The 23,610-nt window shown below is 40.6% G+C and overlaps 1 protein-coding gene across 2 annotated transcripts in view; it reads right to left on the bottom strand.

Annotated features, from left to right (window-relative positions):
• Positions 1-5,501: 5,501 nt before the first annotated feature.
• The window catches only part of LOC114669240 (protein kinase C delta type-like), a 93,089-nt gene continuing 74,980 nt past the window's right edge, over positions 5,502-23,610 (bottom strand). The window contains exons 7-18 of one of the 2 annotated variants that reach the window (XM_028825440.2): positions 23,052-23,137; positions 20,658-20,787; positions 19,935-20,035; positions 16,485-16,587; positions 14,515-14,648; positions 14,132-14,305; positions 12,932-13,023; positions 9,434-9,496; positions 9,063-9,201; positions 8,395-8,583; positions 8,177-8,305; positions 5,502-6,526 (exon numbers count right to left, since the gene is read on the bottom strand). In XM_028825440.2, the coding sequence (XP_028681273.1) occupies positions 6,368-6,526; positions 8,177-8,305; positions 8,395-8,583; positions 9,063-9,201; positions 9,434-9,496; positions 12,932-13,023; positions 14,132-14,305; positions 14,515-14,648; positions 16,485-16,587; positions 19,935-20,035; positions 20,658-20,787; positions 23,052-23,137 (1,499 nt within the window). In that variant the 3' untranslated portion in view covers positions 5,502-6,367. The remainder of the gene's footprint in view (positions 6,527-8,176; positions 8,306-8,394; positions 8,584-9,062; positions 9,202-9,433; positions 9,497-12,931; positions 13,024-14,131; positions 14,306-14,514; positions 14,649-16,484; positions 16,588-19,934; positions 20,036-20,657; positions 20,788-23,051; positions 23,138-23,610) is intronic. The other variant, XM_028825441.2, reaches the window with a different exon arrangement.

Below are 23,610 nucleotides of genomic sequence, written 5' to 3'. Positions count from 1 at the left end.
TATGACCATCAGCATCAAGTGACTCCGTGAAAAACCCGAACTACAAAGAGGACTATTTCATTTATGTTAGGTAGATTTTATTTTTTCTCCAGCCTTCTGGAGTTTTTTTTTGTTTTTTCTGTCCACCCTGGCCATCGGACCTTACTCCTTTCTATGTTAACTAAGGTTGTCTTATTTTAATTTCTTATTTTGTCTTTTATTTTTCTTCTCTTCATTATGTAAAGCACTTTGAGCTACTTTTTGTATGAAAATGTTTTATATAAATAAATGTTGTTGTTGTTGTTACATTGAGAGTGGAGAGCCACTTCAATCTTCACCATTATTCAGCACCCACCTGGATGATGTGACAGCAGCCATTTAGCATCAGTAAGCTCACCACACGTTAGCTAGAGAGATAGTTAGCCAGTTAGAGACAGGGGATGATTAGGAGGCCAGAATGACCAGGCTGTGGTGGGCAGTTTAGCCAGGACATCAGGATACATCCTACTGAAGATGCCCAGCAATCTTCTATGACCACAGATAGTCAGGGTGGTGCCATTTTTGCAGCAGTGTCCCCAGTCAGTGTACTGTACTGTACACAGGATTTTGTAATGAAAACCAAACGAGTCGGAGTCATGAAGATTAAGATCCTATAAATAGGAAAACAAATATTCTAGAGCAATGTAAAAAATAAACTCCACCAAACCAACTTTTCTTCCCTCCATCCATCATCCAACCCGCTATATCCTAACCACAGGGTCACGGGGGTCTGCTGGAGCCAATCCCAGCCAACACAGGGCACAAGGCAGGAAACAAACCCCGGGCAGGGCGCCAGCCCACCGCAGGGCGCCAACTTTTCTTCATGATAATAATTTTAACCATCATCTGAAGGCTGTGCTCAATGTCACAGCAGCCCATAGGTTAGGACTTCTGGGAAGTGGGTCAGAAGCGTGAACTCTAGTACTGTAAGCTGTGTCAGGTCTGGACGGAGCTGTCCATAGTGAATGGACTGAATGTGGCCTTTTATTGATTCATGACTTCAAGCTCCAGCGTGACCAGCTTTATCATCCTACATGATTCTGTTTCTCCAAGGGTGACACTTTGACACAGATGACCCTTGGTCTTTGGACAGGGCCATTTTAATATGTCATCAGCTTTAGAACACTGTGGTTTCACTGTACCCCTACCCACCAGGTAGCCCAAATATTTGGCTTTGGTCAACCTAAAGAAACACTTCTTTATGATGATATGAAGACTGGTATTACCTTGTGTATGGAGCATGGCTTGGACCTGTTGTTGGTGTTCTTTCCATGTGCTGGAATAGATGATGATGTCATCCAGGTAGGCAGCACTATAGGAATTATGTGGACGAAGCACTCTATTCACCAGACACTGGAAGGTTGCTGGTGCCCTGTGTAATTCAAATGGAAGGACATGGTACTGCCAGTGTCCACCAGGGGTGCTAAATGCAGTCTTCACCTTGGCAGAGTCCATTAAAGGAACCTGCCAGTACCCTTTCATCACATCAAGCGTGGTCAATTCCTCCTTGCCGAGCCGTTCATGGAGGTCATCCACTCGCAACATTGGGTAAGCGTCAAATTGTGAAACCTGATTAAGTCGACAGAAGTCATTGCAAAACCTTCATCTTCTGCCAGGCTTAGAAATAAAGACAACATGACTGGACCAGGAACTGTGACTCTCCTCTATCACACCGAAGACAAACAGGAGAACTGATTCCAGTTCCTTTCATTAATTTTCTGTGAAATTGGGCCTGAATTTAAGTGTTGTTTTCCAAACAAAGAATGAATAGGGCTGTCTAGATGAGGGACCAGGGACTCTATTCTTCCACATTTCAGCAAGTTCACACGATAGATTTGTCCCCTCGGTCAACGATTCAGCGGTTTCACCAAACAATCAATGAGCCATTCCTCTCCTTAATTTCATATAGGCCTTGGCAATGAACCAATAATTTGGAATTGGAGGTGGGTTTCAGGACCATGACACAACCTCCCGGGCAGAACTCCTGAAGAAACATGCCAGAGTCATAATTACGGGCCTGTACTGCTTGTGCCTTTTCTGTGTGTTCTTTAAGAATGGGCTGGATTTTTCCCAAATCTATCACATAATTGCATGATATATTCTAATATAGTTGTCGAGGGGAGTGCCTTTTCCTCCCATCTTTTTTATTTATTTTTTTTGAAATACTGTAATATCCAATATGCCACAGGGTTGTCGCCCATAAAATAATTCAAAAGGTGGGAAACCTGTGGAAGCGTGGGGGACTTCCTGATAGGCAAATAATGCAAGGAGCACTAACTGGTCCCAGTTCCTTCCATCCTCACAGACCACCTTGCATAGCTTTTGTTTTAGGGTCTGGTTAAACATCTCTACAAAACCTTCGGATTGAGGATGGAATACCGGTGTTTTTAAATGTTTCATCTGGAGCAACTTAGCCTTTTCCCGAACGTTTCTGTAGTGAATGGCGTCCCTTGGTCTGTTAGGACTTCTTTAGGGATGATGACACTCGCAAAGACCTCTACCAATTCCTGTGCTATTACTTTTGTAGCAGCTGTATGCAGAGGGACAGCCTCAGGATATTGGGTAGCACAATCAACAAGGACTAAAATATATAAAATATATTTATGTCCTCTAGCTGAGGGCTCTTGGGGTCCTACTAGGTCAACCCCGATTCACTCAAAAGGAATACGAATAAGGGGAATTGGGAAAGGAAGTGCAAAAGCATTAAACATCCTAATTAATCCCCGGGCAGTAGAATCACAGTTTAATGTGCTCTGGAGTCTATTCAGTTCACAAATGGGCTCATAGGAGATGCCACCAGTAAGACTGCACCACTAACGACAACGACTGTACCTCTCCCGAATGCATGGCTCCCCAGTACAGAAGATCGTTATTTAGGACAAAGTGAGGGCCCAGTGGCATGGGATGCTGAATGTGTTGGAAATTAACTAGAACAGCTGTATAAATCGCAAACTTAATGGAATCATCATTCCATTGCTCCTCTTTTAAGGCGGCCAAAATTTGCCTGAATTGAAATTGTAATTTAGTGAGAGGATCAGCGTCGACCTGAGTTGGCGTTGTTTTATCCCGATTCTTGTCTTGTGACATTCCAAGAGTCGCCATCTCACACTGAATGGCCTCATAACTCCTCAAGGCCAGCTGTAAACATGGAGTGGAGCCAGCTTGTGACAAAGTATCCCCTTCTGTTACTAGGCCAAAAACTTTCTTAGGAGTGGTTTGTGTAAAATCACTTTCAATGTCAGACAAGTCTCACCCCAGCAACACCAGATATGGAGAATTCTGAAGGACTGCTACTGTGAGTGTCTTTAGTGAACCCTCGTAGTTGATGAACCTATCTCTTAAGATGTCTTGCAACGGCCCGCTTCTGTCATCGTCTTCACAGTTAAAATTCAGCAATTAATTGACAGGAGACACGTTGGTCAACACTAGGAAATGGTTCATTAGCTCTGGGTTAAATCGTGTGTGAGGAAACAAAACAATTGACTGTAAACACATAGCCCTAAATCGTCTCCTCCTCTTTCGGTTCACTTTAAATGGAGGTATGAACGGCTTTAAAATAAAATGAAATGTGTCACCCCTGGAGTTTCATTGGCACTTCTAATATCTGTAAAAAAAACAACTGGGACGAGCGTTTCAAGTCTCACAACACCCATCTCTGAACATTAGATCCCTGAAGCCTATGAAAATATTCGTAATGCCAGGCCACCTTAAATTCCTTCGCACCTTCTCACCAGCGTCTTTGTTTTGCAGATATGTCAATCAGCACTAGCAGCCAGCAGCATGCCATCCCATTCCCCACCGAGGCAGCTGAAGTCAAGTCAGACACAGAATTCTCAGAGCTGAAGTCTCTTTATCTGGCAGTCAGGTGTCTGGAATTGTACAGGGTAAATAATATATTGTTATTTGGAATACATACATTTCATGAGTGTTCCGTATCTACAACGATCTGTGTAAATGTAGGATGATAGGAAATGCAAGGCAAGAAATGCTGAACACATAAGTAAAACGTAAACATTTTCATGTTACAGTAATAACAGCCAAAATGTTCACATGAAATGTATAATGTGTGAAGATTTAAGTCCAAATATTGAAGAAACACTTTCACAAAGGATGTAAATAAACAAGTGCGCTTTTATTCAAAAATATAACCAAACAAAAATAAATTGTTCAATTTACATGTTACTGGCAAAGTGTAAATACTGAAGCCTGATTATCAATTGATACATAGTAGACATGTCTGCTTGCCTCGTGCAAAGGTAAGGACTGCTGCCTCGTAATCAAGAGGGTGCAGGTTCAATTCTGGGTCTTCCTCGCATTTACCGTTTTAAGTAGGGAGCTGCTATTATTGTTACTATTATATAATAAACATATGCATTTGATTTGAGTCTGTAACGGCCGGTGTAAATTTATGGAACTTGTAAAAGTTAGTGCAGAAGTGATAAAATCACACAAACACAACCCAGTCATTTCTTCTTGCTGTCTTGTTGAGCAAATAGACACTGCAGTGTCTAAGGCGGATGTTACTTTTCCTCGTACACAGATATTCACATCAACATGTCATTTAAACCATTTTTTTAAATTCAACAATCCAAGAATAAAACTGTATAAAAAATCATTCAAATGACATGTTGATATGAATGTCTGTGTACGAGGAAAAGGAACATCTTTTACAAGTGCCATAAATTTACACAGGATGTTACAGACTCAAATCAAATATCATGTTTTTGTTATATGATAATAAGAGCAGCTCACTACTCAAATTGCTAAATACAGACAAGACACGGGATTCGAACCTTTTACCTCACCATTGGTAAGCAGTAGCTTATTCACTGTGCCATCTACACAGATCCATGATGGAGCAGTGTTACCACTGTGACAGCTGGTTTAAATTGAAACGCGCAAGCACACACGTGTGAGAACGTCTTTTATTTTGTACCAACTGATAATTGGGCTTCAGCAACATGTCAGTTGAGCAATTTATTCAAGAATAAAACCGAAGAAAAAGAAAGGCATACTTGTTTTCTTGCACCTTTTATTAAAGTGTTTCTTGGATATTTGGGCTTCACACATCCTACACTTCACATCAAAATTATGTCATTATTACTTTAACATATGAAAAGCATTTTCTTCTTCACTTCTTGCCTCGCATTTCCTCTGTCACTCTATATATATATACTGATCATTGTAGACACGCAACACACATGACATGTATCTATTTCAAATCACAATATTTTATTACCTTACATATGCACTGCCAGATAAACACTTCAATACAGACATCAGCTATGAGGATTTCAGCAGGTCAATGCCTTCATAAGACTGTATGGCTTTTTGGGTTGCAGCATGTTGCATTCTGCAAATCCACACATTTGCAAAACAAAAGTGGGTTAATAGTGCAGTACTAAGGAGCTACAAGCTTCTTGGCATATGTAAGGAAAATTCAAGGAGGTCAAGGACAATGAAAAAATCGCAAACTTCAGGGATTCTAGTGTTAAAAACTTGAATTTTATTTCACTGTAGTTTAAAATAAAAACCTTAGTTGTGAAACACCTGTTGTTTCAGTTTTATTAAAGACATAAAAGACATGACGACAGTGCCAAACTATACAGCACATCCTCCAATCACCAGTGCCAGATATATTTTCCTTTACATATATATAATTTTTTTTCTATATACAAAGCCCATCTACAGAAAACTATATTCAAGTAACATCACAGATACTTCCAAAGATGACAATGGTGCCTCAAAGCAAGTCCCCCTGGTTTTGTTGTATAGTGTTCCCATAGCATTCACCAATTCTGATCGATGTCCTGGCACATGGGATTTGGAATTAGCTTTAGTGATGGTACTTGTCCCCATTGGGAGGCATGCAGGATCCCTAATTCTACACATCACTTCGTAACCCCAAACTGGACGCAGTCCCTGACATCAAAACTAAAGCACAAATCTGCCTCAGCTTGAGCTCACCAGTCCATGGGAACTCCTCCTCTGGACCTTTCAGCCTCCAGCTGCATTTCTGGCTTCACAATATTCCAGAGGACCCCCAATGGCAATGTAATCCAGTAATAAGGCGGCTGTCCAGATGTTTCCTGCTGGGTGATGAAGTCGGTGTTGAGTTTGCAGCCACTGTAAGAGCTTAAAAGTTCTAAATCCCAACATGCACAAATTTGGTAATGAAACAATTAAAAACCGTACAATGTTCTTGATGGAGGAAGGGTGTTAGCCAACATCTAATCAGTACTGTACATTTTATTATTTTTTCACTGCTTCACAGCAGAACGTCTTTGGTTCCCAATGACCGATGACACCCCACCTTTGCTCACAGAAGGTTGCCTGAACAGTACCTCTCTCACTTTCTTATCATCTGCTCCATCTTGGGATTGATAAAAGAGAATCCTTCAAAGGCCGTGGGTTCTATGGAGTCAATGAGGTTCTTGTCACCCTGGGAAAGCCGAGCTTTTTCATTGAGGAACTCTCTGTCAAAGTTACTGCAGTCATTTGGAGATTTCTGGTCAGGAGGAAATAAATATTCGACAGGTTAAAACAAGGAAATGGTACAATGTTGTCCTGGCAGACTCCTGCATCCTTGGGATACTCATGTGGTCATACTTTACGCCCCAATGTGCTGTACATTTATCGACGTCAAATGTAAAATATACACGAGACAGTCTACAATGCCAGTGTAATTTGTTTAAGGATCATCAACGGCTACAAAAGAACTGCAGCCAATGCATCTGGCCACAAGATGGCACTAAAGTGTGATGAGTACACTAAGCACGCTGCACTTGGAGCAGAACTGCCATTGACTGGAGTACTAAACTCCAGAGTCGGGGAACACTACTTATAAAAGAAACTTAGTTATGTTACTTGTAACTTACAAAGAAACCAACTGAGTATGTTATATAGCTACTTATTATAAAATGTAATGTGTTACAAACAGAGCATTACTTTTGGTGTAATTTTTTGTCTTTTGATATAAAAAACTGTTCATCTTTCACTGGCTAGCATTTGCTTTCCAAATCCTAAACCCCACACAAGAAACCTTCTTGAAACCGACCAGAAACACAGCAAAATTTGTCACTTTGTCATATTTTAGATAAATGTTTATTATATTTCATAGCATATGAAAAACTAACATCCAACCACTTTTTCCATCTCCATCACCAGCTGCAGAAGATTCACGATTTGAACACTGGCCAGTGCACCACCCAGTCGTACTCTTTCAACACATCAATAGCAAATAACTGAATTAAAACTAAACCCTTTAATTATTGGCTTGTTTTAGTGGATTGCATGCATCACACTCTTTGCTGCTTGGCTGTGTGATTGAGTCCTGAAGAAAACTGTGTGTGCCGTCCACAACTTTGGCTTCTTGCTTCAAACCCAGAGACGCTCAGTGGCTCCCTTTTTAGCCTAAACTGAGGGGATTAAATTTAATTCTCAGCACATACAGGGTTAAATGTATACTTACGACTTTTGTTCACTTATTGTCACTTGATTGCACGCTACTCAAGTGTTTAACCTCTTCCTCACTAACTGCAAGAAACTGCTGGAGTGCACATGTGTACAATGTTACCAAATAAACGCTACACTTCTGAGAATTTGTTTTTGGAGTTTTAGTAATAATCTTTGGTAGTAACACAGTAACACCTGTCTGTTTTTTTATAAGTAACACAGGAGTCAGACAAGCCAGGCACAGACAGAGTTGTAGAACCCCCCCCCATATCCATCTAGCCTAAACGAAAAATAAATGCTGACCCCCAAGTTACGGTGGTATGACTGGACTTTGGATAAACATAGTAATAAATATTTATGAAATGCCTGTGCTGCCAATGTATGTAATTATGTACAATACCTTCAAAGTGATCTTAGACAAAGTCATCAGATAAACATACTATTATTAATCATTATTGTTATTATTATTATAACGAACTGTTTATGGCAATGATCATATTATATTTACTTCAATAAAATAAGTACTATATTAAGTTACTCGTTACTTTAAAAGGTATGCTGACTACATAATGTTTGCTACTTTTTACACGTTACACCAATCCCCCCCCCCCCCCAACACTGGTCAACTCATTTTAAATCACACAAAAAGTATATGGAGTTTAGGTTCAGGGTTCATTATAACAGGAGATATTGCCACACTTACCACTTTGGGTTTGAAGGGAGGATCCACTTCCCTTTTCTCCAAAGTCGTCCAATTAATAGTTTTAAAGAATGAATGAGTCTTAATGTTTCCAGAGATCCCGAGCCTTCTTGTTGGGTCTCTTTCAAAAAGCTGTGAAAGGAGAAAAAAAAAAAAAAAGATTAAGGGCTAGCCAGTACAAGATGGTCGCAAACAGCTGGAAACAGTCACTAGGCACAGACCTTCTCAAGTATATCTTTCGCCTCTTTGGTAATCCAGCGAGGATAGTGTGGAGCATCCACCCGGATTGATTCAAACAGCTCGTCTTCATCATCCCCATGGAATGGAGACTGACCTATCAGCATTTCATACAGGAGGACGCCAAACGACCACCAGTCCACAGAGAAACTGTACTTAAGTCCAAGGAGAATCTAGAATAGGGGAGAGCCAGAGAAGTTCAGAACAGGGCAAAGTCCAGCTAATGAAATGAGATCAGCTTTCATCAGTTCTGATCACCGATTGTGGATCTGGTTGGAACAAAAACCTGCAGCCACAGAGGGTCCCCCAGGATCACATTTGGGAACCACTAGCCTAAGCGAAAGGAGTTGTAATAGAAGTATAGAATTACAAATGTTTAGGATTAGATATTCAGGAGCTGAATAAGTATAATAAGTTCTTCAGTGGGGACATAGAGGTATAGATGAAGGCTAGTTAATAGTAAAGTTCACACATACAGTATATTTATAAAGCATTTCTTCCCTCAGAATTACAGAAACATGATGCAATCAGTTAGCAAGCTGATTCTTGACTTTATTGTTTTCAAAAACTTCAGGCAAACAGGAGCTAGTAAGCAATGATGAGCTGAATGGCTTTTTTTTTTTCTTTTAAAAATGTCATTTACTGCCCTCACCTCAGGCGCTATGTAGTCTGGGGTCCCGCAGAATGTCGTTGCTCGGTTTTCTCCTACCATATTCTCCTTACACATTCCGAAATCTGCAATTTTGATGTGGCCTTGTGAATCAAGCATGACATTATCCAGTTTGAGGTCTCTGAGTAGTATGAGAGACAAATACACAGGTTTAAAACACCAGAAAAGCTGTGGCATATTTAAAAAAACCAGGAGCAGTTTTTTTTTTTTTTAAAAAAAGGAGTGAACACATCACAGTTTGTCCAAAAAAAGTAGTCAGTCTGAAACACAGAAGCATGGAGCTCTGGGCCATCTACCGTAAGTTATTGTTTTAGACTGCCCTCCCAGGGCTTTCCCCACCCTATCCCATTTACCTGTATATGATGCCCTTAGAATGCAGGAATTGTAGGCCACACACGATCTCTGCTGCATAGAACCTGTAGAAGAGAAGACAGACATTGAAAAGTTTCATCCATATCCAGTCACAAAACAAAAAGAATTAAGCTTTGAATTATTCAGATATGCATCACCTGAAATGGGATGCCATTCGGTTTTACAGTTGACCCCTACAATGGAGGCAGCAGCAATGATTAAAATTTCATAGTCCAGTCTTTGAGCTGGAAGCCTTGCTTCACTGCTCTGGTTTTGAAAAATATCTACTGAAGACACCCAGCTCTAAAGCCATTCTATCATCAGCCACTCATCTGCATGAAGGGGCGCCTAATGATGGCATCAATATTTCAGCAGTAGAGGACATGAACAAAGGTGAACTTGAGTCTGAAGGGGAAAGTGTTGAGAACTGGTCAAACTCTCTCTCTCTCTACACACACACTCCCAAGTTTCTGTCGCTGCACTTTTCCGAGTAAAATTACACACATGTTGGCAAGTTAAGTGCCCAGCTACTCTCTTCTGTAAATGAGTATAAAATCGACACAAGGGTCAGAGCACTCCCAGAAGTTTCACTCTGTAAACTCCGAATAACCACAGTGCCTGAAGAAAAGCCCCATGGAATCATAAGGAGAACATGCAAAGTCCACAGTGACAGTAAGCAGGCCATCCTCTTTTTCTTATTAGGAATGCCTTCATCTTTAGTGAGCACCCTTGCAATCTAAGGGATTCTGGAATTTACACACTGATCATTTTTTTTGTTGTTTTTTGAAACTTTTTCTGCCATACTTGTCTTTTTACGTTTTTTGTAATATAGTACATATATCTTACGTTGGCTCCAAAAACTGAGCTGGTGCTACATCCAAGCCTGCCAAATCACTCCTTAGATCTCCATCGAACCAACTTAACTCCAGGCATAGACTGCTTCCATCACAAAGGTGTGGCAGAGAGATTAATATTGCGCAAGAAAACAAACATTTCACAATTTCATCTACTGTTCCAAGAGCCCAGATCACCAGAACGCCCAAGTGCAGGCTGCTCCTGTATTTGACACCATATAAATGGTCTATAGATGGCTCATGGTGCTTTCTTGTACAGGGCCTGCACTCGTCCTCCTGTCCTTTCATTTTGGCAAACAGTCAACATTTTCTTTCTATCACTAGCAATAACTCTTTTTCCTCATTCTTTTTTGGACCACTCTTCTCTAGATACACTATTTTAATTGAGAAAACATTTGATCTGGAAATCCATGAGGCCAAATTTCTAGTGACTTCTAGATGCCAATCCCCAGACATTAAAACACCACCACTGGTCCTTTCTCCATATAAAGCATTTGTTGCCCTCTGTCACAAGAATTATCAAAACATCAGAGTTTGACAACTATACAACTTTATTGCAGGTTTAATAAGCTTTTCCTGAAAAATCTGTTATTAGATTATTGGGTTTTAAATATCAAAGTATATTTTCTAGCTAAATGTTTTAGCCTGTGGGCCGGCACGATGGGGCAGTGGTAGCACTGCTGCCTCGCAGTAAGGGCACCTGGGTTCACTTCCCAGGTCCTCCCTGAGTGGAGTTTGCATGTTCTCCCTGTGTCTGCGTGGGTTTCCTCCAGGTGCTCCAGTTTCCTCCCACAGTCCAAAGACATGCAGGTTAGGTGCATTGGCGATCCTAAATTGTCCCTAGTGTGTGTGTGTGTGTGTGTGTGTGTGTGTGTGCCCTGTGATGGGCTGGCGCCCTGCCTGAGATTTATTCCTGCCTTGCACCCTGTGTTGGCTGGGATTGGCTCCAGCAGGTTGGATATTAGTTTTTCAAATGCTATGAAATAGCAGGTTGGAAAATAAATGACTGACTGTTTTAGTCTGTATTGTTCTCCTTTATCATTTTTTATATTTGTTATTATTTAGTGCTACCATGCCACCACTTTGTGAGTCCCATTGTCAATACGCTACTTCAGGTTTACTTTACTTTAATGACAGCCTTCAGTCTGTTCAGCTATGTCTCTACCACCTTTGTGTACCTGGATCAGGGAATATTTGGCCCTTCTTCTATGCAGAATTGCTCAAGTTCAGTCAAAATTCATGGTGAGGGGCAACAGTTTGCCCTCCTCAAGTTCATCCACAGATTTCCTATCGTATTTAAGTCAGGGCTCTGACTTGGCCACTCACAAATGTTCACCATCCTATCCTTATGCCACTGCATTTTTTTCGCAGTGTGTTTAGGGCTGTTGTCATGCTGGAAGGTGAACAACCCATCCATCTTCAACTGCCTGGCAGAAAGCCACAGGTTTTTGTGACGAATTTGTATGTACTTTGCAGAATCCATTTTCTCATGTATCCTGACCAATGGCCTGGTACCCAGTGAAGAGATAAACACCCTCACAAAGTAATGTTGCCACCACCATCCTTCACTGTAGGTATGGTGTGTTTTGGGTGGTATGCTGTGTTTGATTTTAGCCAATTGTAGTGTTTGGAGTTCAGTCCGAAAAGTTTAGTCTTGGTCTCATCTGACCATAAAACCTTTTGCGACATGGCATCAAAATGTTCCAAGTGTTTTGGTTTTTTTTTTGCAATGTGCAAATCAGACTTAATGTGGTAGTTTTTTCTTGCCACTCTGCCATACAGTCTAAAGCCAGACTGAGCAAGTCTAAACCATGAACACTTTTAAGACCTTCAAATTTGACATTGGCCTCTTGGTAGCTTCCCTGATCAGTATCCCCCTCCTGGTTCAGTCATCCAGTTTGGAAGATCAGCCCAGACTAGACAATGTGTTAGTGGTTCCAGTTCTTCATAAGCGATAGCTAAAGTCTTAGAAGTCTTTTTGTATACTTCTCCCAACTTCTGCCTTTCCACAGCTTTATCCTGGAGCCCCTTGGCAAGCACCTTTCCAACTGTGGTGCAAGTAGTGGAATCTTCAAAGAACAGTCAGATTTAATCTGAAGTAATCAGAACCACTAGAATTGATGTCAAGGTGAGGGTCAATCAGCCTGATGTGTGATCTGAAGATTGGTTGTAGCTAAGCAAGTTGATAATGGTTACTCTACAGCTGATCACTTATCCAAAAAATAAATAAATTTGAACAATCTCTTCAAGATTTTTTAAAATGTTATTTAACTTTGTTGGTAATTGTTATAATGTGTAAATACAGCTGTAAATTGTTATAGTAGGTTTTTTTTATTATTTTCAAGGTTTACTGTGGCCAAAGGTAAGGATTTTGAGGGGGTATAATGATTTCCTATAGGCACTGTAAATGATAATGTATAGAAATTTAAACAAATGTAACCAAGATTTGTAAGCTGTAAACAAAAACATCATAGACAAGAAGTTTTCTTTTGTGTGTGTGTTTTATCATTATTTCTCTTAAATTTGCGTTAACATTTTTTTTTCTTTGAATTTCACTAAAATTTCACTTAGACTGTGGATTTTTTTCTGTACGCTTCATAGCCAATGCCTGAACATTTCCGTGAAGCTGAAGGTGGGCACACTTACGTGGCTCTGTAAAGGTCAAAGCGTCCCTTTTCTTGTATGTGAAACATCAAGTCTCCACCATTCAGGTACTCCATGACAAAGAAGAGGTGTGCCTGGAAGACAAAAGTGACAGCCAGCTAGAAGTTGTTTTTTGTTAAAGCCATAATGCAGAACAAACACAGGGACTGAATTATTGAACAGTAATCCTCATAAGTGGACAGGATCATTTTTAAAAGGAATACACATTGGGCTACATTGTATGGAGGAAAGATTTGATGGTTAGGGTTAGGCAGCCACTATGCATGGGCAAGCACTTCCAGTCTCCTCCGAGAGGTGCTGTAGCTGTTAGTTTTCATTATGCCCTCTTACTTAATCACAGCTCAAAGCCTTTCTTTAAGTGAAGTACTTAAGTGGCATATTGGCACAGGGGTCAGCACTGCTTCTCCTAAGACGATAGAAGATACTCGAGGAGACTTTAAAGATCAGGTTAGTGAAGCCTACCCTGCCCTGCACACAGTGGTACTGTATATGGTTCAATATCCATAACAGACATTTTTTATGTGCAAACCCTAAGTCTGTGTGGGTTTTTCCTCTGGAAAGTCTAGTTTCCACCTATATCCCAGAGATAAGCCAATTAGGTTGACCGTGAACTTTACCTTGGCCTGGTTTAATGTGTGTGTGTCACGTTCAGTGTTGTGCTTAGTGCTGCTGAAGCAGCTTCCATCCTTAACCTCTTTGTGGATGCCAAATCAGTATTGTCGCATGGATCTTGCACCTTGGTGAATATCCATGAGATGCCCTCCCAGTCACAGAAAGATCAGGCATGTGGTTTAAGGAAACTTATCGCTCCAATGATCAGTTCTTATTTCCATTGCAGGTAATCAGTAACAATTTTAAGGTCTGCTTAGAGGCGGCTCATTAATTTACTGAACTCAGCAGGCCTGTTCTCAACATTTATAGTGTTGTTTTTAAGAAGAAAGGTGAAATGAATAGGTGATCTTCAAAACGATTACAATTGCTTTAGCTATAACTTGTAATAGACTTCAGCAAATTCTGCTAAATTCTGTCCCATCTAGTAAGCCTCACTTCTACTGTGGGACTCTACACAGCTTTATTAATTGCTGGCCACTACACTGCCAGTCCACCAATGACCTTTGCAGTTTGGTACCTTTCCTTAAATTCATTCCCCTCTCCTTTTTAATTTTCCTGGATGAACAATACCTTAGACTGAAAGGTGCAGTAGAGGTGAGTTAGGAATGGATTGTCCCAAGCCAGAGCTAGGACACGCTTCTCAACCATAGTACACTCCACATCATCGTCCATCAGTACCACATCTTTCTTTAAGGCTTTGACAGCAAAGTATTCCCCCTTTCCTTTAAGTTCTGCCAGCATCACCTGGAGAGGGAGGTTAAACGGTGAAACATTTTAAAAACAGGATAAAATTGCACATAAAATAAACCTGAAAGGTAGCACAGAGACTCCATCTATGAATCCTACACCTCCTATAGCTTAATGGATACACAACAGCAGCTCTCAGATACCACATTTTGACAGGTTACTTTCAACTGCACGACCATTTTTGCCTGGCCAGCTAAAAAACATACCTTGCCAAAGCTGCCTTTACCCAGGACCTTGTGGAAAGTAAAGTTGTCTATAGTCAGCTGGTGGTGACTGGTGATGCGAGGCTGAGGTTTTGGAGCGCTGCTGTCCCACAGCTTGTCATATGGAGAGCTGTCTGCTGTTTGAAGAAGAACAAGACATCATTAGCAAGAAAACCAAGTCAGAGCATTACAAGGATTTCCTCATCTCTGATGCCCACTTCTGGATGTTTGAGCTTTGCCCGAGGGACTTGAAACTACACATACTCTTTTACATCTTGCTTCTGCACTGCAACACTAGGAAGCAGCCCCCTTTCTTCAAAGCAGCACTCTGTGGTAATATCTGGTTAAATAGCTTCTTTTTTGCTGTATAAGTTTAAATTGTATTTTAAATGTCTTATTCATAGATTCAGATTCTTTATCAACTTCTTTTTCATTCATGCCATTTTTTGAAGATATAATTCAAAAGTAACAGAATTTCTTACAGTTTCAAGAAAAAGTTTGTGAATCGTTTGGAATTACTTGGATTTCTACATTAGTTACTCATTCAATTAAGTCACAATAATAGACAAACACAAAGAATTGTACTTCTTGTCAATACAGAATTTATTGCTCAAACATTCACATTTCAGGCTGTAAAAAGTGTTACATGATCAGCAGAACTTCCTATAGCTACAACTACCTCCACCAAACATTTTCTGTAACTGCTGATTAGGCCAGTGGTTAGGAGTAACTTGAGACCATTTCACCTTAAAAAATATTAATTTTACTGATAGTTCTGGGATTCCTTGTATGAGCAGCTCTCTGCAGATCATGTGACAGCATCTCAATTGGGTTGAGGTCTGGACTCCGAGTTGGCCATTTCAGGACATACATTTTCTAACTTTAAAACCCCTTTCTTGTTGATTTAGGTCATTATCTTGTTTTATCATCCAAATTCTATTAAGCTTCAGGTGACACGACTGCTACCGTGTCATTCTCCTGTACAATTTTAAATTTATTGTTCCCTCTTTGATGTCAGGGTGTGTAGGCCTTAAGGCAGCAAAGCAACACAAAATCAAGATGCTCTATCCTTGATGATCGATGAGGTTTTGGTGGTGGTGTACACTGCATATTTTTCCTCCAAACATAGCACTGTGTGTTTTTTCCAAAAAAATTTCCTTTTGTCTAATCTATCCATAAAAGTTTGTTCCAGAAGCAATGTAAATCATCCAGGTAATCTTTGCAAACCTGACACATGCTGCAGTGGGGAATTTCTATGTGGTGTCCTTCCACGAACACCATTCCTATTCTTTTATTTACTTATACTGGACACAAGGCAACTTTAAGAGATTGCTGCAGGTCCTATGCTGTTAAACCCAAGGTTCTTGTCCACCTTCTCTATACTGCACTCTTGCCATGATCGTTACAGAACGCCCAGCCCACGGGAGTATAGCAACCCTACTGAATTTCCTCCATTTGTAGATAATTTGTCTTCTTCTGGACCAATGAACATCCTGGCTTTTAAAAGTGCTTTCCTAGCCTGTCCCCAGCTTTATGTATCTTTACAATTCTTCTTCTTCTGAGGACCTCTGATATTTCATAGCTCATATATTGTAAACGCATTTTTCTCAAAAAAATAAGACTGTCAGTAATCTAACTTTGTGTTCCTTTTTATAAGACAGCGTACCTCCAAGCCACACCCTCAATTGTATCCAATTGATTGGAGGACAAACTCCAGTGAGCTTTGGGAGCAGTCGTTGGTCTACTGGTTCACATAGTTTTTCTAGCTTGAACTACAAAGGTTTAAATATTGTGTTCAGCACTGACAAAAAAGGCGTCCAACTGTTTGTGTGTTATTCATTTAAGCAGATTGTGTCTATTATGAAGATCAGTCAACATTTTTATTCTGACTCATGCAGAATTACTAAATGGTTCACAAAAACTACTTTCAACTGTGCATATTACGAGCAACTTAAGAAAGTGGAGTCTCTTACCAGTTGAGTCAAGTGCTGGTATGCCAGACCCCTTGCTGAACTCCTCATAGATAGCAAATTGAGGACCATCTGCAAGGTTTGGATCAGACTTTCTTGTGGATTTCTGCATGTTTTAAAAGAAAATTGATTCTGTTAAAGGATAGGTTCCATATTTCTGAAGTCAAAGTTATTTCTTCATCATAGTATATATTCATTTATCATATGAAACTACATTCTAAAGTGAATCATATTTTATACATTTTTAAAAATAAAAAGCCCACTCTTGTGTTTTATGATGGAGCTTATGGGTATTGGGGTTCTATTGAGAATAAAATGCCCTAAAACTTACCAAATACATCCATTTTTCAAGCCAAAAATGTAATTGAGTATAAACCTGCATTTTGAGATTACACATGCTGAAAAACAGCATATCAATTTTGTTTTAAAAAAAAAAAAAGGAAAAAGAGTAAAACATTTCTGTGAGATTCCGCCATTTTAACAGCATACATGCTGTACTCTTCATTATGCAGCTCATCTACCTCCACAGCACCCCTCACGGCCAGGTGTGTACATCTCATCACTAAACGCGATTATTGACATTTTAAATGTTGATGTCCAGATGGGCATTGAAGTTTCTGAAGTAGACAATCTTCTTTCTTCTTCTTCTTTTGGCTACTCCCATCAGGGGTTGCCACAGCGGATAATTTTTTCCATATTCTGAGGTAGACAATAATCTTAATACATAATTCACCTGCCTCCTCACTCACTCACTCACTCACTCACGCCCGTCTGAAGCCGAATGCGCAGTCGCCTTCTGAGCACGTCTGAAGCCAAATGCGCAGTCGCCTTCTGCGCAGCTGCCCGAAAAACCTTACGAGACCGACATCCAACCCCAACATCGCGGCAGGCAGCGGATTTACGGCCGCAAAAATACAAAGAGAAAGGCGACTTCGATTAAAGCTCTAGAGGCCCGAAAGGCGATTTCGACTACAGCTTGAGGCCTAATTATGCATTCTGATTCAATTACGCATTCACTCAATACACCTATATCAGGTTTGTGGTGCTTATACTTATTACTATTCCATATTGTACTGGAACATCCATCCATCCATTTTTCCAACCCGCTGAATCCGAACACAGGGTCACGGGGGTCTGCTGGAGCCAATCCCAGCCAACACAGGGCACAAGGCAGGGAACCAATCCCGGGCAGGGTGCCAACCCACCGCAGGATACACACAAACACACCCACACACCAAGCACACACTAGGGCCAATTTAGAATCGCCAATCCACCTAACCTGCATGTCTTTGGACTGTGGGAGGAAACCGGAGCGCCCGGAGGAAACCCACGCAGACACGGGGAGAACATGCAAACTCCACGCTGGGTGGACCCGGGAAGCGAACCCGGGTCTCCTAACTGCGAGGCAGCAGCGCTACCACTGCGCCACCGTGCCGCCCGACTGGAACATTCATCATTCAATATTATACTATAGGCCTGGAAAATTCATCAACTAACAGTACAAGCCTGTACAGTAATGAGTAAAGCAGACTACAATCATTACAAAACAACTTCTTCGTTACTTATCATTTGTTCTTCATACACTGCTGACACAAACTCGTGCCCGTTTCATCTTACGTTGTCGAAACGGGCTCTTTGTCTAGTAATTGATAAAAGTCACGGTGATGATTATTCTTTCACTATACGGAAAATTATTTTGTAATTTCGCAAAGATATTGCCTACTGCCCACTGGATAAATAATGCACACGCAGGCTTCGTTGAGAGAAAATATTGAGCATGCTCATAGCATGCAATCCCGTGACAAGAACTGAACAGACGTTTTAGGTGTACTTCCATCCATTCATCTTCCTAACCCACTTATCCAAGGCAGGTTCGCAGGGCAGCAGGTGCCTATTCCAGCAAGCATCAGGGATGCTTGGGAACAATCCCTGGACACAGCGCCAGTCCATCACAGGGTAAACACACACACACAAGGGCCAGTTTAGCAATGCCAATTCATCTAAGAATTATAAGGTTGAAGTTTAGTAAGAGTAGCACAGATGTTTTAGCACATGCAGAGTGGCAGTGCAGAGCTGTCATTCCTGCCTTACAGCGGGAGGGTCTGCATTACCATATATTACCATTATTACCATATCCTCAGCAACAGCCAATCATTGTGCATTAAAAAAAATGTGACAATTGTTTTGTGGCACTTCAATCTAATCACACGTGCCGCCCTTTTCATTTTCTTTTTTTTTTCATTATGTGTGCACACAGAATAAGATGCAGGAGGCTTGGCTTTTCAGAAATATAAGGCTTTAATTAAAAATACAATGCAGTGTAATCAGTTCAGATTTATTGTTGTTTGAATAAAGTGCAATGGAACCCTTATTTGCACTCTTTACCACCACACAGTCACTCGGTGTGAATTTAGTTCCTTCGGCTATTTAAAATAACAATGCAGAATATAATACGAAAAAAACAGGCATGATGTGAGCACACATCTGTCTGTTTCAAGCCATGGCAAAACATAACCACTGACGAGACAGAATTGGAAAAGCAAAAGTAGCGTAATAAGCAGAGTATAGCTTAGTGAGGGTGGGGAGGGGAATAACTTCACTTACGGCATCCACTGCGAGCAGAGAGGCAAGCAAGAAATGCATCCTTACCTTGAAAAAATAATCCAAAGAATCTGTGGTAAAACTAATTATTATCAATTCATTTTTGTTGTCATAAGTATGACTCAGAAAAGCGGGAGGCACATTTTCTTGAATCGAAACCTTTGCTATTTGAAAGTGGACATATTATGTCAAGTTTAAGGCTTTTTTTTTTGTTTTTTTTTAGCAATGCTCCATTAAAAAAAAACAGTAGTGGAATAGTTATTTTTAAAATGCATAAAATATGCTTCACTTTAGAATACAATATCATGTGGCAAATGATCATAAACCACAATTTTGAAGAAATAACTTCAACTTCAAAAATACCAGACTCATCCTTTAAGCTGTCTGGAGTCATAAAGCTATTTTTATGAAAGCCGTGCCAGATGCTGACCAGACAGACACATGTGCTTTAGCAAAGCAACTGGAGAGATTTAATAATGAGCTTACCATTGTAACATGCTTCTAAAATGAAATGGAAAAGAAAGAAAGAGAAACCTATCAGAAAAAAATGATTCAAAGACCATGAGAAGGTAAATTTGGAGGAAACAGATTCAGAGTTTATAGTGCCTATAGGAACATTGAACAGCCTTTAGGCCTTTTGGTCTTCACTGCATTAGATCAAGGGGATGCTTCCCGAGGGCTCCATAACACATGAACAGAAGCAGCAGAAATTTATGACTGGTTCCAGAACACAAATCAATGGCAATCCTGAGCTAAGGATGTTTAGAGAACAATTTGGTAGCATATTAAATGGACTAATACATAAAGTAGGTGAGCCCAGCTCTGCAGGAATGAGAGCAAAGTTAACATTACCTGGCTGACTTGAGTGAGAGCCTCTGCCAGGAGCTTCTGGTTGATGCCACAGAGGTTAGCCACTTTTGTCTGACACTTGTGGTGCACATTCATTGCACACTCTAAACAGAAGAAACATCGCCAGTCATGTGATCAGGCATATGCAAAGCATCAATAATAATCAGCACACAGCTAATGGACTCAGAGAAGAATACCAAGTCAGGTAAAAAGATCAACGTGAAACAAGCTTTATACATTTTGAACCACTAGTTCTTCCAAGTGTAAATAATTAGGGTAGTGCAGAGCGTGCACTACGCTGGAACTGCTTGTGAATCCTACTTGAGTTCCTTCTGTATTTAGCACTAAATGAAGCTGCTATAAAACAAATTAGGAATAAAACCTGTTGGCACCCATTGGTGACAGACATGATTTGACTCATGTGTGTTCCGTGCGCAACACAAAGTCTCTGTTTAGCAAGGTAAAACTGACAAATTCCCATATATAGTAGTACACAATGCATGGCAGTGCTGTGGAAATGCTTAATTATATAAATGGCCTCTCTGACAAAGACACTGACTCAATATAAAAGTTCCTCTCTGCCCACAGTATCACCATTTCATCCTTCTGCTGTCCTGGAGAGCCTTACACTCGTCTGTCCAGAGTCTCGGTAGGCTTCTTAATGAAATAAAGCAAGTGTTGATTTTAAAGCATATGCCATTATCTATTAAAGGACTTCGTACTTACCTTCACATTTCAGTCCCTGCTTGACCAGCCCCCATAGAAGGCTACCACAGTGGTCACAGAAAGTTGGGCTCATGTAGTTGTTCACCTTGAACCGGTGAGGCATGTCAATTTTGAATCGTTCCTTCTGGAACTAAGCAGAAAAAAAACACGCCATAAGCCAACAGTCCCTGTTGTGTCAGGAATACCAGGAAGATGAAGTGTCTTATCAGCTACTGACACACGAGATATGGCCAAAAAAAAAAAAAGCTAACTAAAAGGTCTCCTATAGGTGTGCTGTAGAGACAGAGTGTCACCGCACAAGAGCAAGATTCAAGGCATAATGAACACCCAGAAATTGAAGGTTTAGCATCCAGGAAATAAATCTGGCCAAATTTAAAAAGTAATCTAGCAATTGGAAATCAGGATTAGCCAGCCTGACCATCAGTTTATGCACTTGGAGTGAGTAATCCATCCAATTGTGAACCATCTTAAACCAGTCAGGGTCATAGGGAACAAGGCAAGAACTAACAGGGCGCAGGTCAATCACAGAGTACACACACTTAATAATGCCAAATTAGAGTCATCAATCAAAACGTATGTACACTACATGGCCAAAAGTGTGTAGACAACAAATCATCGCACCTATATGAGCTCGTTGGACATCCCATTCCAAAACCATGGCCATTAATATAGAGCCAATACACACAGCTCTTTTGCATCTTTAAAAAGCCTTCACTCTTGTAATAGTTTTCCACAGAGTTTTGGAGGGTATCTGTAGGAATGTGTGCCCATTCAGCCAAAGGAGCATTTGTGGGATCAGGTACTGAAGCTGGAATGAAAAGACCAGGCTCACAGTCAGTGTTCCAATTCATCCCAAAGGTGTTCAATAGGGTTGAGGTCAGAGCTTTTTGCAGGCCAATTGAGGTCCTCCATGTCTTTTTTGGACCTGTGCCCAGGGGCACAGTCATGTTGGCACAGAATGAGTTCTTTCCCAAACTTCTGCCACAAAGTTGGAAGTGCACAATTGTCTAAAATGTCTTTGTGTGCTATAGCATTAATTCAACCATTTACTTGAACCAAACCCTGAAAAACAGCCACCGACCATTATCAATTCACCACCAAATCTGACAGAAGGTACTACACGGTCCGGAAGGCATCCGACAAGCCCAGATCTCTCCATTAGACTGCCAGATAGTGAAACATGATTTATCACTCCAGACAACACGTTTCCACTGCTTTTACACCACTGCAGCCGTTGCTTGGCATTGATCTTAGGCTTGTGTGCAGCTACTCAGTCACGGAAACCTATTTCATGTAGCTCCTGATTCCAGTTCTTATACTGATGTTGCTTCCAGAGTAAGTTTGGAACTATGTTGTGAATGATGCAACTGATGACAGGTGATTTTTTTTACATGCTATGTGTTTAAGCATTCAGAGGCCAATACTCCACGAGTTTGCCACATTAATACTTCATGGCTGTAATGTTATAGTTCCTCGTCATTTCCATTTCAAAATAATAGCACTTACAGGTGACCAGGACAGACCTAGCAGAGCAGAAAATTTCACGTACTGATTTCAGGCAAAGATAGCATCCTCTAGCAGTGACCCATTCTACTGCCAATGTTTGTCAATGGAGATTGAATGGCTATGTTAATGGGTGTGACTGAAACAACTGAATTCAGTATTTTGGAGGTAGGTCCACCTGCTTTTGGTTATATAGTGTATTTAGAATACAGAAAGAAAACTGGAGTATATGAGCGAGTGGGGAAAATGCACACTCCACAAATCTGTGCCACCCAGGAATTAATAAGTAATTGCGAAGAATCATTCTTTAATAATAATAATTCACTACATTTATATAGCGCTTTTGTCAGTACTCAAAGCGCTATCCACAAAGGGAGGAACCGGGAAGCGAACCCACAATCTTCCATAGTCTCCTTACTGCAAAGCAGCAGCACTACCACTGTGCCACTTTAGTTCTGCATGTCTGAAATTAGGACCACATAAGTGTGGTTACAGGTTTACAAAGCTACAACTGCACCCTTACACCAATATCATACGTAATGGAAAGAAATCTAAACACAGGACCAGGCATGTTCCACCATTAAAAGAATGACCCATTAGGCATTGTGGCAACTACACTACAAAGATGCAAGCTCAGTTCTCCCCTCCTGACTCACTGTGCGACTGAGTAATTCACTTAATCCGCTTATGCTTCACTTGTAACTAGGACTGGGCATCACTGTAAAGTAAAGGTTGTGGTCTAGGGTCTTGGCTTCTCAAGTGTTAGGTGCAAGTCAGCCCACACCACAAAGTTTGGTGAATGACCTGGAGACTGAAATTGTTTCTACACTACTGTGCACACATTTTTCATGGTTATAATGTAGCCAGGCTTTAAATGTGATCTGTACTTACCATGGTGTCCCTGCTATTGGCTGCAGTCCCTGTGCAACGTCCAATTATTTTGTCTATGCATTTCTTGTGGATAGCTGCATTACACTCTAAACAAATAAATAAAAGCCAACATTCAGCTTTGCAGGTGTGAAACTCATTTTTTTTATTAATTATAATTCAAATGATTCAAACCAATTGGTTTAATTTTAACTGGTTTAATGTTACATACTAAATAGATGTGTTTTACTGTACAAACACAAAGACACAAAAATCAATCATGGGTTTATTTTCAGTGAACTAAAATCAAAGTAGCCCGTTGTAAAATATGTGAGTCGACAGCAGCACTGTGTGCCCAGGATATGGTGACACAGTAAAACAATCAACAGTTGTATGAAGGTAACTACGGCATGGATGTGCTACCACTGAAATGTACAAAGACTGCAATGCACTTGTTAATTTCACACAAATAAAATGTGTGGTCCTCCCTCACGAACACAACATCCTCCACTCCTCCTCCTCTCTAATCACCCCACCATCTGCCCACTTGACAATCTCCTCACACCTCCCTCACCCTTACTCA

The sequence above is a fragment of the Erpetoichthys calabaricus genome, chromosome 18 (genome assembly GCF_900747795.2).
Source record: "Erpetoichthys calabaricus chromosome 18, fErpCal1.3, whole genome shotgun sequence".
Taxonomy (NCBI): Eukaryota; Metazoa; Chordata; class Cladistia; order Polypteriformes; family Polypteridae; genus Erpetoichthys; species Erpetoichthys calabaricus.
Note: the sequence above shows the minus strand (reverse complement) of the source record. Positions and strands in the feature narration are given on the sequence as shown.